The following is a 20,682-nucleotide window of genomic DNA, read 5'->3' on the forward strand; positions in this document are numbered from 1 at the left end:
TAAAGTCAAAGTTTCTCGAGTACAGCTAGGACACTTCTACACTATGTAGATCTGAATCACGACTGTCAGCTTCTTGTGATCCCATGCCTCTGTCAATAATAATAAACCGTCTGATACAGAGGGTTATTAATGCAATAGCATTTTAAATCATATTGGTACTTAAATGAGTATATAACCATTTCAATACAAAACATGTTAACTAAAGCTTCTGACGCATTTTCAGCCTCTCCTTGAGCAGTAAACCATTGAAACAAATTAACATTGAATGTATTGGAGCTCTCTTCTGTCGTGCTTTGTGTGATGTCCTGTCGTTGACTTGCTCTATAATCACACATAGTATTCTATTTAGTGGATGACCCATTCCTCTATTAAGTAGCCATTGTTTTGTTATGGTTGCCCTTTGTTGGTTTAAAGGCTCAGGCACACAAAAATACTCTCTTACTGTTTGTCCTTTTGTTATTTTTGCACCCGTATGCTTTGCGTTCCAAAAAAATTCACCCTGCCGGCGTTCACTGGTGTGGGCGGTTGTTAAACGATATGACATAACAACGGGGCCAGAAAGGTTCCAATACGGCGACGGCCTGCATTTCCAGCTGACCCAGAATGCTGACAAAAATGTTTTAATACTGGCCAAACGCTTGACTTTTTAACAAAACTGGCGCAGCGAGATGCATGTGTTATGTATGCAGACCATTTGGAGAGCCTTGTTATTTTGAGTACAGTTCCCCTTTAAAAAAGTACCGCGCCAATGGACAATGCACGTTTGCTTTTTGATTTTAAAAGCACATTGCCTTTTAAAGGGGATTTTACATTACAATTACAGCATTCCAAAAAAAACGACAAACTGAAGTATTGCTAGTTGATTCATTTTTTATTTTCAAATACATTTCACTGTGAAGTGATGCTAAAATTCACACAGTTGGATACTGAGCTCAATAGCCGCCAAGCAGGTTTGTGTATACAATGCAACAGATTCAAATTTTACCAGCATATTTTTTCCTGAATAGGCCATTTTTACTGTAAAGGGGCACATGATTTTAAAAACTGTTAAAACCACTAACAATTTTGGGGTATTTATAGTTAATTCCAGCTGCATAGTTTTTTTTACGCTGTTTCCTTTTCCATCCCTTCACTTCGTTTCTCAAATGTGCAGAATCACTCCCCCTCTCAGGGTGCAGTTGGAGCACCTGAGTCGAGACAGACTTCCTCTGAGCTCTCAAACCCCAATAAGCCATTCCCATCACAGAGCCATTTCGCTCTTGTGTGGCCTTGCCCTTGTGGGTCAGTTGACCTCTCAAGGGAGTATAAAAACCGTGAGGCTAAACATCAACCACCCTCCTTCTGGTTGTTCTTTAATTAGAAAAGGTAAGCTTCAGCACTGTGAGTTAGTGCCCCAGAAAAAGATTTGCTCTAAAAGCAGATTTTAAACATTTTGTTGCCCCACCCCCCAGATAGATCAGCAGCTGCTAAAAACCTTTACGCCTTTGTCTTCTTAACTTCATATTACACATTATTATCTATAGTGGTGTTGAGGAGAAGACACAGAAAGAGATTTAAAATACTCTGTCCATTTCTCCTCAAGGAAGCTTGGCATGCATTGATCATAGGAGAGCCGTCTCAGTTGTTCTTCTATCCTTGAACTGTGTATGAAAAGTGATTTTGTTACTTTGTGCTCCCAGCACTAGTTCTGACATTAAGTTTACATTTATTTAAATGTAAACTTAATTTTCATTATTTATTTCCAGGTCTCCACATCATTTTGAGAGAAAGTTTAGGATAATGTTGCCATTCCTTTATTTTTTTTTGTTTTTTGTTTTCGTGCTGCAGCACACAGAATTTACTTTATGTTCCTGTGAATAAGCTTGTGATATATTGCTTGATAATGGAAAAAAAGCACTTGTGCATTAAGGCATTGCCGCAAGCAGTTTTATTCTGTTCCTTTGAATCAGTCAGCATGGGGCGTCCTGGCCCTTTTACATGGGTCAAGCTGGGTGATGCTGGGACCGGACTGTGATCTCCTCCTGGCTGGTCCCTTTCACTGGCAGCCCTTGGGGTCAGTAGGGTCAAATAGAGACCGCCTTTTTCTTGAATGCCCTTAATAGAACACTTTGTCCTATCCATACCTGCTGCCGTTGATATAAAGAAACATGACACACCAAGACTTCGGGCTCAGGTTCTGACCTGACCTATTGCAACAATGATAAGATGCTAAACCCACTATCATAGTGCCATCTGCTGTAGACATGCTTTGGGGCTGCTCTGCATGTCAATAGCTCAGATTCATTTAGCTTTATTATGGACTGTACCTGGTAGAGCACTGTACCAGCTTTTCTATCCCCCCCCCCCCTTGTGAGATACAAACTCATACATATGTAAATGTCATGGAGAGACATGGAGCAGTTAAGTGTCATCTCCTGTGATATCCACTAAACAGACAACTTTACCTGTTTAATGTGTATTTAAGCTGAAAGCTTTGCCTTATAACTCTCGTCTTTTTTTTTTTTTTTTCACCCGAAGCAAATTGGAATTCTAGTAATTAGTCCGCCCCAGCTTGCAAGGCGGCATTCGAATCTCGAGCCAAAGTTCAACATCCTGAAATGAAATTTAAACCAATTAATCTGTTAGATTTTTATCGCTTGTCCGTGTTTTCTCAGCAATTCCCCCGGCGCGTGCCCTTTGATCGACTCTTGTAAGGACTCAAAATTGTCTGCCTGCTGCGAGCGAGATGGGAATGACATTTACACGGCTCTCGTAAAACAATCAGGTCCGTGAGGCCCTCAAACAAGCGGGGCACCGTAATATTTAATAAAAGTGTGTGTATAATCACCAGAATTAGCATTCGGTGCCTCAGAGGACCCCTGGGAGAGAGGGGTTTTATTGTCAACTGATCAGTGTTATAACAAAGGGGAGCTGAATGATGTTTCTCAGTTTAACCCTCAGATTACTTAATTATACCAGGTGTCAAGCAAAGTCACTGGTAATTCTACTCTTAACAATTAAAGGTCCAGCAGAGCTCCTCCTAGAAGACACCCTGTTTCTTTTTTTCTGATCTTAGTTTTTATCTATCTGTTGCAGCATCATTTTCATAGCAAACTAAAGCCAGGCAACATGTTTTTTTTGTTTTTTGTGTTTTTTTTTTCCTGGCAAATGCTTGTTGTACAACGTAGCATGCTGGATTAGACTTAAAGCACAGATATAAATAAGGATGCTTTTCCCTTTTCATTTTTGAACAATTATAATTGTAAGTGCTGATCCATGTGGTTAGATTGATGATCGGATCAGCCCAAAAGTTTACAACCACCTTTTACAATTGCTTAATATTTTATATCTGGCACAGAAAGGTTTCATTTCTAAAATGTCTCTTTCAGTTTTTTAGCAGTGATATTCAAATGTGCAGTATTATTCAGCCATAGATTTCACTGTGAATATGTGTAGTGTATTACACTAAGACACCCTGCAATGATAACTGTCTTCTTTATCAGGAACACCATTATAGCCATTTCAATCATTAAGTAAAACATTTACGAATAGGATATTAATGACTGAAATAGTTATTGGGCAAAATTGAACTAATTACTATATAATTACATTGCAGTTCCTGTAATGTAAAGTGTGTGTATATAATTACAATTTAATACCTTTTTAATGATGTTATTTTTCTTTTGGTTTTGCAATGTAAATAAGCTGTCATTTGTGACGCTCAATCAACTTGGAACCCAGTTTAATGTATTTGTCTTTTAAAATAAAGTAATTTTATATTTACTGTATAAGGGATTCTCAACCAGATTTAATGGTGACACACTAAGGGGGCCTAAAGTAAACAGGGGCTCATTTTAATAATACAAACAGTGGTGGATCTTAATAACACCACTTCAACCCTATATTAACACGGATGGTGTTTTTCATTACTACATGCACAATAATACAGCTGGCTGTGATTCACAGAAGATCAAGTTTCTCAAGTACTAACACCAGCTCTTGTGTTCCTTGGTTATTTACAGAAAGCTCTGTGGCTTTCTTATATCTTCCTACATTCAGACTGAGCACAAAAAAACAGGAAAGGTCACCCAGTTGAGTGGTTTCAGGGTTCTCAAGCCCCCAGTATCAATAGAAGGTTTCAGTTTTTTTTTTAAATGTTTAAGAATATCTATGCCTCTATACTGACAAAGATGTTCTGTCTGTCTGTTTCCCCTTGTTCTTGCTGGACAGCCACACCATGCATCAAAGCCATCAGCCCCAGCGAAGGATGGACTACAGGAGGGGCCACAGTCATCATAATTGGAGATAATTTCTTTGACGGCTTGCAAGTCATATTCGGTACCATGCTGGTCTGGAGTGAGGTGAGTTACGCTATGGTGTAGTCCTGAATCTGAAGCTACCAGAACTCTGCTCAAATATAGATTTTCTTAAGCAAGAATTATTATAAAAATTGACATATTTGTGTACTGAACTTCTAGTGACAAATATTATAAGTCATGCAGCTACATTTGTGCTTGTTGTAGTTGATACACTGGTGCTGTGGTCTTCGTCAGTATTTTTGGCCTTCTTAAAGAAGGACTTTGTAATAGAAGTTCATAATGCTCCTTTCTTTGCATGAAGAGGACTACTGACTGAATTAGAGAGATGTGTCATGTGACTTAGCTTGCCTATATAAAAAATAGTCCCGAAAAGGTGTTCCGGCACGTTCCAGCTCGACTACACCACTGATGATGTACTAGATGATCTTGGAAGCTTATGAGGTTCTGACAACAGAAAATGATACAAAGTGAATCTAAACAACAAAAAGAATACATAAGTTAAGGTAACACAGATGTTTCACACCCCTAGCAAGTTACCACAGCACTAAGTATTAAGAGTGCCTGTACTATTACAGAACATAGCAGGACAGAAACATGAAAAACTCATGTGTTTCATCGGAAAATCCGATGATTAAATAATACCACCCTTTAACAAAATGTATAGATTTTTGTCTATTTTCATACCAGGATAATATTTAATTAAGACCTTAACAAAACTATATATTAAAAAAAAAAAAAAAAAAAAAAAACATGGTGGTGTATGACGTTTTGTGTTGCTTTCCAATTAGCAATGCATTAGATACATTTTGATACATTCATACAGTTAAGGTTCTGCATTCTTTAAATATATTGCACTTATAGCAGTAAGCTCAGCAGGAACTCAAGGAATCGTCACCCCACTACTGTATGTATTTGCAATCTGAGCATACCGCGTGGCACTTCTTACTATAAATCCAGCACTATGGCTTTCCCGTCACTCTGAATATTGTATTTTCGATCTACTGCTTCACACTTTAAAGGTCCCTACTCTGTAATACTTGCGCTGTTTCATTTTCATGTTTCCTATATAAACCTCAGTGCAATTATTTGTGGATATTTTCGGGGGAAATCTTTTTTTTTTTTTTTTTTTAGCTATTCAGGCTGCAGCTAATAGTTTAGTGAAAAATTATATGTGAATAGTGTAGGCTATAGAAATGTGTGATTTATTGCAACTCAGATCTAAGAAAGACGTACATAAGCTTATATGGTATAACATTTTTCGAAAGAAATAAACTGGTACAGTAGTTGACTCTGTCATTTCTCTCCGATTATTAACAACCGATATCTGGAAATGAAATCCAAGTCTTTAAATCTGTTCAAAATAACAGTGACTTGCATTTATATATATTTATATATATATATATATATATATATATATATATATATATATATATATATATATATATTCTATATAGATATATATATATTATATATTTATACGGTCATTGTTTGTGTGTCCAGCTTCCCTTTAACTTGGCTACAGGGAGTCCACACATATGGCAACAATTTCTATCTGAACAGGACAAGCTAGCATGTTCCTGTGGCCCCCGAATGGGGAGTTTGCCTCACCTCACCTCCCTCCCTTCGTTCCTCCCGGGGGCCCACCCAGCTCCGAGTGTTAACAGAAGGGAACCCAGCTGAGGCAATATCCCCAGCCTCACTGCCAACCGGGACTAGATTTGATTTTTCAGATACCCATTGTTAATAATGTGAGAGAAAGGCTTCATTAACCGTGCGTGTGTGTGTGTGTGTGTGTGTGTGTGTGTGTGTGTGTGTGTGTGTGTGTGTGTGTGTGTGTGTATATATATATATATATATATATATAATATATATATATATATATACATGTCCTTAAAAATAAATATTTAAAATAATAATAAAATAAACACATTGGCTTTCAATAATCCAATCTCTCAGGTGACTTTTGAAATGTGTTAATTATTGCTATTCTATATATTTTTTACTCACAGAAAATAACGTTGCTGTTTTTATATATTTAAAATGCACTTCCCAAATGTGCAGTAGAGTCTGACATTGCAATATTTTTTTAACAATCAAGCAAAAGAAATATTACACTTTTGACAGCATTATTCTGTGCAGACGGTGCTGGAGTGAAATACTAGAGTGGAGAGCATGTTTCCAATTAGAGCCCAGTCCTGCTGGAGGTTGTTCTTGCTGCAGGAATGTTTATCTGGCATTACAGGATGTAGAGGAGCTGATAAGGAGTGTTTTGGCTGCTCTGATATATATCACTGGGTGTGTAGATAACAATCAGTCAGTCTAATGAACAGATCCCTGCATGGCTTGCTCTGCTGTGCAGTTATTTTTCTTCTGAGTCATTCTGTATTGTTTTTCATTTGCTGTGTGACTACAGGTGTTCTCTCAGCCATCATAGTAAAGCATGGGTGTGCAGTGTAATTTCATACAATAAAAATGTTTGTTGTAAACCTTCCAATAATACTTTTAATGTTGATTTGCCTTCAATTGCAGTGAATGAAATTACCTTGCTAGAGTGGTGTCATCCAGACACACATATTGTGTGTAAGTTTATAAATAACATGCAGATGCATGAAATTCAGCATTCTCAAATGTAATGCAGGCAGTCGTATAACATCCATGCATACAGAATAACATTAGAATAATAGAATAACACATACTGTACAGCAATTGAACCCAGGGATATTCTGCACATATATACGCCAGCAAATATTCAGAGAAAAAATAAAGAAAAGAAGCCTCTTGGAGGGAACGCACACACATGTAATCACTTGGAACGCTCTTGTGAATATTGTGCAGTGCATAATATCAAGAGAAGTGGGTTTTTTGTTTGTTTGGTTTTTTTTTAGTGACTTGACAAGTTAATTCTGTTTTCTTTATGATGCTTTTGTATACTGAGACCCGCCAATGAAGAGCGGCTGTGACGACTGTGCTGGCAGGTATTGCTCCTGCCTGCTGTTATTGTGGCTTCTCTGTTCCTCCTCCAGCTCATCACTCCCCATGCGATTCGAGTGCAAACCCCGCCGAGGCACATCCCCGGGGTGGTGGAAGTCACACTGTCCTACAAATCCAAGCAGTTCTGCAAGGGGACCCCCGGGAGGTTCATCTACACAGGTGAGCAAACACACACACACACAGGCACACACACACACACACACACACACACACTTCATTCTACTCTAATGAAGAGATGCCGGGCTGGCTGTTGTTTCACTGCAATTAAGATTTAAAAAAAAAAAGAAATGCTGTGGTTCTGCCGTGCAATGCAAAACAAGTGGACTAATGTATATGAGCTGCAAGTCTGTTCAAAATACTGCAGTGTTAGTACTGAAATGTATGTATTTGTTTATTTGTTTATGTATCTATTTATATAACCTGTATACCCTTCAGATAAAATCATCTAGTCTCCATTGGGGTCCTGTGGAGCTCATGGCGAGTCGCCTCATAATTATAAAATAGGAGAGGAAAAAGTCTGGTAGTGGAGGAATAATATACTCAAAGATATACCACTGTACTTGAGGCTCCTACTGTGGAATTCCACTCATTTCCTTTTTACCAGAGGTTAACATGAAGCACAGGGTTCTCACAGGCAGTAACATCCTGTATATTGCAAAAATAAGGGTAATACGAAATGTGTCTTTTTATGTGTGTGTGTGGGGGGGTGGGGGTGGGGGGGATGAGCTCTTGTGCCGTTTAGGGTTTTATCAGTAGGGACAAGGGAGATGAGTAATATGCCTTAGTGAAGAGAAGGATTGGTATAGAATAGCAATAATACAGTACAGCTTAGAGGACACAAGCAGGACACCAGAGCTGCTGGTTAATGTAACTGCAATGTTTAAGAAAGCTGCTGTAGACTTTTAAAAACTATTGCATACAAACAGGTCACTATAGTGTTGGATAGCAAGATATAAAAGCAACATAAATTATACATGATTAAGCAATGGCCTATTTTAAAAATAATATCGCTATACTGAACATTTGAACATAAAACTGATAACGGTGATCTAAAAAAGAAAAAAATTGCTGGATGCAAATCAGTTAACCATGCTGTAATTTCACATTTAATAGCATCTATTAGAAAGAAAGCTAAATAGGAGTAAATATTAGTTCAGGTTAACTACAGCATGTGCATCATTAGAGGACTGTAACTACAAATGCAGGAGTAGGTCACATTTAAACCAGGAAAACAAGTCCAACTCCTGCAGGCCTCCAATCTTGAAGCCATTTTAAACAATTAGCATCTTCAGCAAATGTTCTGCTTCCAGTGAAGACTCCCCCACCTTTCCCACACATCACAAACCAAACACCAGTTCAAGATCAAGTCCTCTTTGCGCCTACAACTAACTTTGTTTCATCTAATTGAAAATTATAAGCACAGCCCTGGAGGAAAAATTTGTTTGTAATAAGTTTGATTCTACATAATAGAGGAAACTGGCTACAAACCATTTAGCAGAGGTCTCACACTGAGTGGAAGAAATCCCAGACCAATTTAAGGAGCTCTGTAATGAGCCAGAGCCTTTTGCGAGCGAACGCCAGAGAAATAATAGCCAGGAGATTTTGCTTGTTACTGTGTGAACAATTCCTACATCTCACCTGGCAACTCAAGCTATTTTACTGAATTGATCTTGGGTGTGCGGGGGTCTACCTTCCAGATGCATTATTGATTCAACACTGGTTTCTACACCTTCCTTGAGTAGAAACAGTCCCACTGTCTAATTAGAAAATGTTTCTGAAAATAGAACTCCTAGTGTGCAGAGTGAACTATTATGTATTGGTATATGTATTAGGAGCACTTTAAAATAATGGCTGCAACTATGACTAACATCTGAATAGCTTCTGCAATGGGACAGAAGCTTAATGTAGATTTGTTTTACTGCTACAATATATACACCCTCAGTCAATACAATGCCAAAATATTTTTTTAATATCTTTTTTGATATTCAAAAAATGATTCTCACAAGGAACTATATTTCCCTTCTTACACAGTCTTCACTTCACCACATAGTCTTGGGTATTCACTGCGGTTAACCATCTTCAAGCTAAAGAAAATCCGGATTGATTGTGATCCCTAAAGGCTTCTAGTGTGTGTGTGTGTGTGTGGTGGGAAGGACTGGTATACTATCAATGTGCGGTCAAAAAAAAAAAGGGGGGCCAAAATATTAGTTTGTTGTCGACTTTCACCCTGTGTGGAGTTTTGTCTAACTCTAGTTAAAAATATTAAACAAAAATACAGTGAGAGACAATGAGAAGTCGCCACAAATATAGGAATGCAAACGTGTGTGTGTGTGTGTGTGCGTGCATGTGTGTGCGTGCTTGTGCGTGTGTGTGTGTGTGTGTGTGTGTGTGTGTGTGTGTGTGTGTGTGTGTGTGTGTGTGTGTGTGTGTGTGTGTGTGCGTGCATGTGTGTGTATGTACTGTACATGGTACAATCCATCCATGTTAACCCTTTGCCAGAATTTTCTAGGAGAGAGAACACAAGACCAGCTCCTGGCAACCCAGTGCAGGAAGTGACCCGGATAGATGTTATGATACAGTTACATTCTGCAGAAACATTCCAGTGTGGAAGAGGTTACTTTCACTGTGTACTGCACTGGCTAAATGTGGTGTTCTGGAACACATTACAAAACCACAGAGGCCAAAACGTTTTCTTACAGAAATGAGGTCTCATCTGTTGGCTCAGAAACAGTGAGGGGTCACTTGTTTCAAGTGTTTTTTATGCTTCTGCTGTTGGAAACACGTTTTTTTCAATGTATTGTTTAGAGCAGTTGTTTAGAGGTATAAGAGGTGGAGGAAAGGGGGTTCGGTCGGTCACTTCTGCTAAAAGCAGTCAGGCGTAGCTTCCTTGTCTGCCCCTCTCTCTAATTAGGCAGCGTTTTGGTGGTCAGGTCTCATTTAGAAGAAATTATTTTGAATAATCATTCAACAAAACATCCCTCCAGGCTACCTGGCTGTAAACGGACTTGTCTGGCTGCTAAGTGCTTTCTGTAGCAGAGGGAGATGACCTTTGACATGCTCATTTGGCAATTTCTTCAACATGTTAGTTACGAAACTTAATCCTGGCCGTAGTTACCTCATTCAAGTCAAGGTCACCTACTCTCTTTTTATAAAACTAACTGCCAAATAAAAGAGGAGATTGAACATCCACTAACTTTTTTTTTTTTTTTTTGGTGAATAATGAAATATCCATATATCATCCAACACATAAATTAGAGACAGTTTTTTTTTTTTTTTTTTTTTTTTTTTTTTTTATTAACGTTGCATATGTTTTTTCAAAATATTATTAAAGCGAAGAGGAGCAGTTCAAGTTTTGTCAATTAGAAATTATCCAAATGTGCGTATTAAAAAAACAGATCCATTAACAGAAGGCATTGTAAAGAGACTGTCCTGTATATGCAGGGAGTCTCTTCCTTTGACCTGTACGAACCCCAGCCAGAGTTGGTCTTTTTCTATTCTTATGCTATTATACTATACACATGAGAAAGCCGATTTAAGGTGGTATTGCATTCAATTAGTATTACTGTAATCAATGGAATTCTCATTGCAGCACACCTGATATTTCTGAATGCCTGGATCGCCCAATGCCTCACAAAACATACAATAAAATAAAAATAAATGAAGGGCTGGGTTTAGCTTTTTTGACACACCCTAGCGCTATGTCTGGCAGAAGCAGTCTGATCATCTGGTTTACTATGCAGATTTGGCTTGTTCATCCAGCCATTTGGTGACTGTGTGGATGGACCAGTAGGAGCCAATGAATTGCACAGTGCTGGTATAAACAGGTGCCAGATGGTGGCCTTTTCCAAATTAGCTTCGTGCCCCACCATATAACGAACAGTAACACTATGCATTGCATTTTGTGATGATTTGTTAACTGGTTGTGCAATGAGTGGTTTCATCTTGTTCTCTCACTCGGTGGATTCAGTCATCAGAAGAAAGTGCAGGATTGTGCATTGTCATGCAAACTATAACAATGCTTCTCCCTGCTGGGTCCAGTGACCATTGGTCTGCTGAGATTTGAACTGATGAGAGATTTCCTACTTGGTTTTCCAACCAGGTTCCATTTGGCATCTCCCAGGGTCCAGTTGCCAATGGGTACTAATCATAGACAATTTGCATAAGTCAGTGGCAGCTGGCAATGGATTTAGACAGGGACAGCTGGTAAAACTAATCAGCTGCTACTGGAAACTACAATAGGAATGAAAGCTAATTAAATAAACCAAGTACCAATGCTGCACTGTCCCAAACCAATCGATTCGTCCGTGGGATACCTGTGTCTTTTACTCACAGTAAGCCAAACAAATTCAGATAGATGCTTCTGCTGATATATAAACCACTGATATCTATATTCAGCTGTGGTGATTGGGATTAAAAAGAGTATGCAGATTTATTGACGCTTCGAGTGCATTTGTAAATTTTTATTGCATGTTAGTGCAGTAAGCAATGTGCTCAAAAATGGTTGACAAGAAGTTTGAATATGTTACAGTTTTAAACATTTGTCGTACTGCATTATAGTGTACTGTTTTTCTTTTCAGTTCAAGCACACAGTACGGTACATTACGCTGCTGTTGTTCTTTTTTTCCTCCGCACAGTACACAATTAAATCTGCATTTCAAACAAACCTGCACACAGCACAGTGCTTATAAGCAATTAATTATTTACATTGCATAGATGCAGTACACGATCAACAGAGAAAATATCAAACGTACACAGGCTGGGGTTTGTAAATAAATTCAGAATAGGGAAGCGGTTGACGAGAGACAGGCAGGCTGTCAGGAGGAATCGAGGTGCCTCAGTGGAGCCTTCAGTCTGCCTCCCTGTGGGAGCAGCAGTGACTGTAAACCCTCCTGCTGAGCAGCCTTCAACAAAGCCACTAGATCTGAAGAACGGCCCGAAAGCAAGACCCACTGTGTGTGGCAATGGATCGCTGATGCAGTGCTGTGCACAGATCCATTTTTATCAAATGCATTTTCGTCAAAATATATTGCTGATACACCCCATAATAATATAGAATTGATGCACATTAATTGTATAGCTTGCAGTTTGTTGCCTGGAGTCTGATTTAAAGGAAAGATAGAAATTATACATGCTACATAGTAGCATTCTATTATATTTCCTTTCCCTTAAGCTGTGTGTGTGTGTGTGTGTGTGTGTGTGTGTGTGTGTGTGTGTGTGTGTGTGTGTGTGTGTGTGTGTGTGTGTGTGTGGTACATCCCATGTTAATTCTTGTGAAGTGAAAGTCCTAGGTCACATCCAAGATTTTACATTCACTCTAAATGTTAAAAGCAAGACCAAAATTAAAATTAAATTCAGTTTCCTTTCAAAAGGGATGCACCACAGCTGATTAGATAGGGAGGATAATAATCTATATTTAAAAATGCATCACTCGCATAAGGAAGGCATAAAATGTAATGGAGAGAGGCAGCAGTTTATATGAGAAACTATAACACTTTGTAGTAAGTGTCAGTTCAGTAATTCTAATGTAATTATGCAGGGGTTAGAACATAATTTCCTATTGAAAAATCAATCAGTAGCCTTATTATAATCTATGTGAATTCATCATGGACAGATGCATTCTGTAAAATAGGATGAGAATGGGCTGAGATGGAAGTTTATTTCTCTCTTTGGACACAGTTATCAGTGATGGGTAATGCACATTCAATACTGTATAAATTGTCAGTAAGTTTGCAATTCTTCACTGCAATTTGTTTTTTAATTCTGGGACTTCATTTTCATGTTTGGTAATACCTTTCCTGAACTGCCATCCATATTATTTATTAGGCACTCTGTCCTGACATATTTTACATGAAACAGAGTTATAATGCAATCTGCCAATGAAACCCCTAAAGACCTTTGTGCTTCTAATAAATTGGAGGCCATGATGAATGGGCTTCTGTGTTCAGTAGTCAATTTATCCCTGTTCTAAATTCACCTTCTCCTCTTAGCAATACAGTCGGCAGCCAGTATTAAAATACTCTGTTGGATCAAATTATAGGTTTTTTTTTTTTCTTATGTCCATACAGTGATTAAGTATTTATGAAATATCGTTCACTCTTGAAGTGTCTGCTCCAAAGAAATTGGCAAAGCCAAAGTCTGCAACTAAACTGTAGAGAACAAAAAAAGATACTGTAGCAGAAGTCAATTAAAAGGGATTTCGTAATTTAAGAACCTGCCACTCAACCGTGATGTTCATATTTTGACATATCTCTAGGCTTAAGCTAAGTTTGTGCATAAGAGAAAATTTAGACTGTTCATGACTCCTCTTGAGTAATAGTGTGAAATGTACCTGTCATTGTAGGAATTCCCCACTTGTTAAGCAAAGCCTTGTTGCAAAATGTTACAGTCCTCCCAGTCTTCTTCAGGCTTCTATTAACCTCTCACATAGAATCCTTCTTAACAAAAACTATCACAATCAAGCCAGCCCAAATATTGTATGCAGCAGCCATACATAGAACAAAAAAGAGAGGCTTAGTTGCAGTCTGATATTATTATAATGCCTTTTTATACCCTTATCTCAAATCTGTTCTATGATTCTTTTTTTTAAGGTGTTGCTGTATCATTTTTATTTCATTTGCTTGCTTTTCTTATAACGTGTTTAAGGAAGAAGAAAAAAAAAGGCTTGAAAGAACATTAAAATGAAAAATCGCACTGGTGAACTTAACCAATTTGTTATATTTATGTATTTTGAGACATTTATTTTTCCTTTAGAAATGGTGCTCAATTTGTCCGGTCAGATTTTTCCAAATAAAAGTAATCACAGAGTTTATGGAAAATCTGATAAAAATAAGATTGTAAGGTATTGATCTCGGATGGTGGCGTTTGGGGAAAAAAATAACACAACTCATCTATAATAAGGAGAAAAATGAAGCAATAATTCAAGGGTATTGAACGGTCCATGGCTGCCAGTATTGATCCAGCACTACTGTGAGATCACACCTGGGTTACACCAAAAAAGCACACACATTCCTCTGCTCATTATTTCACTGATACTATCGGTTCTTCACAAAGCCCAGTGCTTGTTAAACTAGGAGACTCAAAACCAATTACAAAACCCACTGTCCTTAAATCTGCAGAACCACTGCCACAAATATGTCCCTGTCCCTCCACTCTCCTCCTTTAAGGAAGGCTAATGACGCAGCTCTGGTCTCAAACTCTGATTCCTTGATCCATACAAATCCTGATTTACTCCTGGTTGAATCGCAGTTAGGTCATAGCATAATTCACAATATCGAAATGCCGAAAAAACCCCTGTTTATGTTATAAACAAATGCTTGTAATCCGATCCACTTAGACCTGGCATAAGGTTCTTCCAAAAAAAAGCAATGGAAGTTGCTTATTTATCTGTACACATTGTATTCCTATTAGTATTAGTATTAGATGTTTTTTTTTTTAATTCGTTTGTTATAATTTGCCTTTACATCTGAGTTTTTCACAGTCAAAGCAAATGCCCTGGTCATTGCCTGCATACCTTAAGAAAAATGTCAGCCCTTTTGAATTTTTTGTAATGCTATTTTGACTTTACTGAAGGGCTCCCTTCCTTGTAACCCCGCTGCCTTGTGCTTCTCCTCTTGGTCATTATTTTGAGTTATGAGCCCCAGAGGATCTTTGCTTCATGAAATTTCTATGAGCATTGATCCATGTGATTGCACAGAATCCTTGAAATAGTTATTTCTGTAAAAAATCTGCTTTCTTATTGCTGGTAAGTTACATACACATTGACTTTTGCCAATAATGATGTGAAAGAAAAAAAATGTACCAGTTGTTTGCTATTAATAAGACTGCAGGGTGTTTTGTTGATTTAGCTTGAAAAGTTTTCTGTTTAAAGTACACAGAGCTAACACAATCATCCATGTACCTTACCTTACATGTATAACTATCATTGCTCTCATATTTTCCTTTATGAAAGATGTACACTGTATGGTGTGTATTTCATTTTTAATGGTATTAATGAACTACATTTACTGATGATTCCTTCCAGTTAAAGGAATGTAAAGACATTGTAACATTGTAAACCGTCACAGACTTTCCACATTGCTCTGAAATCCTTTGTGTTGATTAAGCTAGTAGACTTAAACTGGACATACTGCAGCTCTGAAGTTCAATGTCCCTTCACAGCGTTGTATCTTTTTCACTGCGTCCTAATCTCTGCAGGACATAATCTTCAGAATCTCTTTTTCCTGCTATTTTCATCTGAAAACCATTAATGGAGGACCAGAGAGGCCCACAAACCGCAATTTTCACTTAAGTTTCCCAATTTGAAATTCATGAGAAAAGACAGCAATAAAACAGTTAAAAAAACAAATCTGGTCGGCTATAAATATCCCCCTGTGGTTTACAGTTCCACATTTGATAAGAGTCAAAGTGAAGTCGACAGGTTCGGGCCCAGATCACCGATTTCACTTCCCTTTTATCTGAGCCAGTATATAAAAAAAAAAAAAAAAAAAGAAAAAAGATTAAAAATAAACTTGACAGAATAAAAACTAAAGGCTTTAACTACTTAACTTTTTTTTAACTTTTTTAAACTTTTTTTTAAATATATATATATATATATATATATATATATATATATATATAATATATATATATATATATAAATAAATGAAGAAAAAACAACTTATATATATATATGAATATCATGGTACACAACATTTCTTTAACTACAGGAAGATATAGTAGTTAAGGTATATCTTATCCAATGTCTCTGAAGGGAGTGCAGTATATTACACTGTGTAACAATTATTATTATTTTTTTTTGTTCCTGGGTAGTAAGTGTTATTTCCTAATTGCTTATGCCTCAAAAGTTAGAAAATGGCTATTATTCCCCACAAACTTTGCTTTTGTGACCAGGACAGTGATATTTCAAAATATCACTATTTCCAATGGGAAAACGGGCAAATGTGTGTCTTTTCGTTCACATAAAGTCAGAAAAAAACAACATATGAATCCAAATTAACATGTATTTATACTAAAGTAATACAAAAATGACTACAAAAGATTTAGAAGTGAGATTTACGATTATACTGTATTTACAAAGTTTGTGGGGAATAATAGCTATTTTCTATACTTTTGAGGCATAAGCAATTAGGAAATAACACTTACTACCCAGGAACAAAAATTGTGTTACATAGTGTTATCATTTGAGTTTTCACATTAAAAATCTGTCGTTTTAGTAATCAGCTCAGGCTGGCTACAGAACCACTATCCATACACCACACACACACATACACAAAATATTATGTAGATTAGCACAGCTGACCTTTTTTTCTCAAAAGAGGACACTACAGTACTTAAGGAATGACACCCCAGGTCACAGTTTATTTATTTATGAGAAGTTGTTTATACATCACAGTTTGTTGGGTATGTATGCTTGTTTCCAAAGCAATCCCCTCAAGCAGTGTTGAGTATTGTTTGGCCAGGGCTCTGGAGTGTGTACTTCTTCTCTGATAAGTGCTGTAGGATCCCTTAAAGTAAAGCACTTCTAAAATGTGCATCTCAATCCTATGCAAATGCAATAGAATAAGGACCAAGGTCCATCCACATACAGTCTTACTGCATGCTTGGGTGTAACAGGCAGAGTGGTGCTTTAGGATTTTCCCATTACTGTACATGCAATTGTATTTGCTTTGCTACCTAGTGTAACATAAATGTACTTTGCATATCCCCCAGTGCAGTTTGCACCACTTTCTTTCCAAACACAACCCAAAAAATATGTGTTGCACAACCACTATAAAATAGTGTTTTTTTTTGTTTTTTTTCTAAATTTGAAACAGTTCGTGGATGATGATTGGTGAATGACTGTTTGGAAAGATTTGGAAAAAAGGTTTGAGGATCCTGTTTCTGTTTTGTCTGGGGGTGCACACCTTTTACTTGCACTGAGATCATCTCAGAAAACAAAAGACCGTGCTCAACAGCTCTCTCTCTCTCTCTCTCTCTCTCTCTCTCTCTCTCTCTCTCTCTCTCTCTCTCTCTCTCTCTCTCTCTCTCTCTCTCTCTCTCTCTCTCCCTTTCGTAAATATATATTATCTGCTCAGCTAGTGAGAAGATGTGCAGAATCTAAAAATCGATAGCAATGAAGAGAGTAAACAGATCCTGACATCTAAAACTGCAGCCCTGCGTTTACACGCTGACCACTGCAATCCATCTCAATATCACTACATTAGCGTGTGCTTGTACAGGGCCAACCAATCACCTGGCTCATTATTACACAGGCACTAGCTCATCAAAGCGTTATAGGCCAGTGGTGTTTAGGCAGTGTCCATAATTACAGGAAGCCCATTTAAATATGATATATTGTTGGCCTGAAGCTAAATCCGTCTCATTTCTAATTTTGATGTTTTTGAGAAAATCAGCATAAATCAGCAGCATTTCTGTTTTCCAACAAGTTCTTAGTGAAGTGTAACAGATACACTTGGAAGGGAAATGTGGTTAATAAGTCATTTAGGCTATGAAGTATTTAGAAGAAACTACTACATGGTGTTTGTCCAGAAATTAGATTTTTTTTTTTTTTTTTTTTTTACTGATGATCTAAGTTGTACAACTTTCAATATGGAAACTGAAGGGCTGAAGTCCTCTCCACAATTTAGTTTATAAAGGAATACAGCAAAATAAAAAGTTCTTAAAACAGCAAGAAAATGCATCACTGTGAGCTACAGGAGTCAAGCGGCATGGACGTTTAAATACAACCAACACAACACATACAATGGTAAGGGGATACCGAGCTGTTGCGTTTGCAGCTGACAGTATTTGTCTCCCCTGCGTTTGAGTCTTCCAGCAAACCATGTCTTACTTCATGACCTTTTCATTCCTGAGTTGGCTCAACAGAAATAAGCTACAAGCCAACGAACAGGCAAAAACACTTGCTCGGAGAATCTGAGCATGATTGAAAACAAGATGTGTTAAATCAATGCCGTTTATCGCCTGCCTATTCCTGGCAAGCACTGGACTGAGCTCATTCCCAAACAAACGAGATGATATAAGTGCAGTGTCACAGTGCTCGCTGGGCTGTGAGGGCAGCGAGTCATGTAGTTATCAGGCAGCGTGTTGTATCATTGTTGATGGCATTATTACAGGTGCTGCTCTGCAGAACAGCAAAGCTATTGTCATAATTGACTAACACCAGTAGAAACACAGTACTGGCTCCATGATATTCTCAAATAACATGCAAGCAGAGCAGAGGTGCAGGTTAGAATCCTTATCTGAGAATAGAGTGATGGTTCTAGATTAGTTGCCTGCCAAGCCCCATGGATGGCTTGTTTTGCAGCATTTTAAAATGAATACCACTTATTTCTGAAAGGCATAACTAAAATTATCAATAAGGTAAACAACCCTAAATGGTTGTGTAAAAGCTCTTGAGCCTAAAGTTCCTTCTAATTAGTTTTGTGAAATTATTTTTTTGTCTGTGTGTTTTAGTTTATTACATTTTGAGAGAATAAAAAGAGGGGGGAGTGTTTTTATTTTTTTTCCTGGTGTTAAATCTGTCTGAAGGTATGACAATATTCCAGGGCAGGTTTCACAATAGTGTACAGGTACATGTGCTCATTTGTAATCAGAGACTGTGCTTGAGCGCGACTTTAATGTAGTGGGGACATACAGAACAAATTTGTTTTTAGAAACTGCTTCCCTTGGGAAGCCTGACAGGAACAATTTACCAGACCTCATAGAGGACACCCAATCTACATTTTATAGATAACAAGCTCAGATGTGTGTTAATAAACACATAGAAAAAACAGGAATGATCAAACTGCTATGCAAAAGGAATCTGATGTTCATTCCAGCAGAGCTGTTCGCCACTTTCGAATGTGTCCAGTTTCAAGCCTTGGGGTTCAGCAAAGCAGTAAAAATGCATACAGAGGGCTAAAATATCAAGTAATTTCTCTCAGGGCAATTAGCAATTAGGCATCAGCTTAATAGACTTTTACTAACTGGGAGAGATTCCTAATAACTAGCTGAGGAAAACAAATAGAAGAATATGGGGACTGAACACATATTAGGAATACAGAAGCATGCTTGACTGTGCTTGTAACACATGCAGTACATTTCATTACATGCAAATTGTTATCTTCATAGTGAGCATATTAAATAATTGTTAGAACGATAACAGATTAAAAAGGGGAAATCTGAAACTAGCAAAGTCATAATGTTGAAAAATGCTTTTTTTTCTTTCTTTCTTTTGTTTGTTATTTATTTTAAAAGTAATGAAAAAAGCTGTAATTTTTAGAAGCCACTTATGTCATTTAAAATGGTCAAAAGCGCTGTATTGATTTAATAAAACACTGGGTGCAAATGAGTCTGAACCCACTATGGAAACAAAATCAAGAGAGGGAGAATGAATTATTATTACTGCCTTCCTGGCTTCCATGGAGTGCCTCAGCACTGACACCCATATCTACAGTTTATTTATTTTTCTTTAAATAATAATGTTAAGACATGTCTTATTCAATTACTTTTGTAGCACTTGAATGCCTTCTCTTCAATCTTGCATTCTGTACAACACCCCTGAGCGGTGAGCTCCATATGATATTTCAACAAGTTCTTTTAATTGCTTATATTAAGTGTCAATCATACTGCTACCCTTGGCAGTGAGACTCTGGGAAACAAATTCCTCTCACAATCACATTAGACAATCTTTTGATTAACAATCGAAGCATTGTTGGCACAAAATAGATTCATTATCTTTAATTAAAGATGTACTTGCAGACACAGAGAAAAAAAAAAAAAGAAACAGGATGTTTTTATTTTTTATCAAACAGTTACAGTGCATAGAACCAGTAATTGGCATATGCCCTAGCTATTTTATATACTGTATTATAGCAGTGTTAATACAGTCATGCACCATTTTGATTTATGTAAATATCTTGCCTGGTGTTAATTGTGTTTTGTATGTGCCATGTATATGTTGTTTTCAAGTTTTTTATATATATGGCTAATTAATTTGTAATACTCTTGATGCATACAGACGCTTTCTTAACTATAACTCGATGTCCTGTACTGTAATGTGTTCCCCTTCACACAGCTTTGTCATCAGGAAAAGATCTACATTCTAGATCATTGTAATTCAAGCAATATTATTTTTCTGGAGGTTTTCTGCAATATGGCATACTGTGTAGGGAAGTTACTCCATGGAATTAAATTTATTTTAAAAAATAATGAAAATAATATAACTTCATTAATTTAAGAAAGTCTATATATAATTTCTTTCCAGTATATATTACATTATATATATATATATTATATTTAACTTGACTACTTTTTTTATTGTAATCATAGGACTATTCCAAAAGAGGATTTATTTACCTACCTACAGTCGTTACCTGGGACCTAAAAAAAAAAAAAAATCAGTGCTCTAGTGAGT

At 37.2% G+C, this 20,682-nt stretch overlaps 1 protein-coding gene across 4 annotated transcripts in view; it reads left to right on the top strand.

Annotated features, from left to right (window-relative positions):
• LOC121297005 (transcription factor COE1) overlaps nucleotides 1-20,682 on the top strand; it is a 136,387-nt gene that overhangs the window by 94,860 nt on the left and 20,845 nt on the right. For all 4 annotated transcript variants that reach the window (XM_041223007.1, XM_041223008.1, XM_041223009.1 and 1 more), the window contains exons 9-10: nucleotides 4,210-4,340; nucleotides 7,322-7,448. In XM_041223007.1, the coding sequence (XP_041078941.1) occupies nucleotides 4,210-4,340; nucleotides 7,322-7,448 (258 nt within the window). The remainder of the gene's footprint in view (nucleotides 1-4,209; nucleotides 4,341-7,321; nucleotides 7,449-20,682) is intronic.

Source organism: Polyodon spathula, chromosome 22, assembly GCF_017654505.1.
Source record: "Polyodon spathula isolate WHYD16114869_AA chromosome 22, ASM1765450v1, whole genome shotgun sequence".
Lineage (NCBI taxonomy): Eukaryota > Metazoa > Chordata > Actinopteri > Acipenseriformes > Polyodontidae > Polyodon > Polyodon spathula.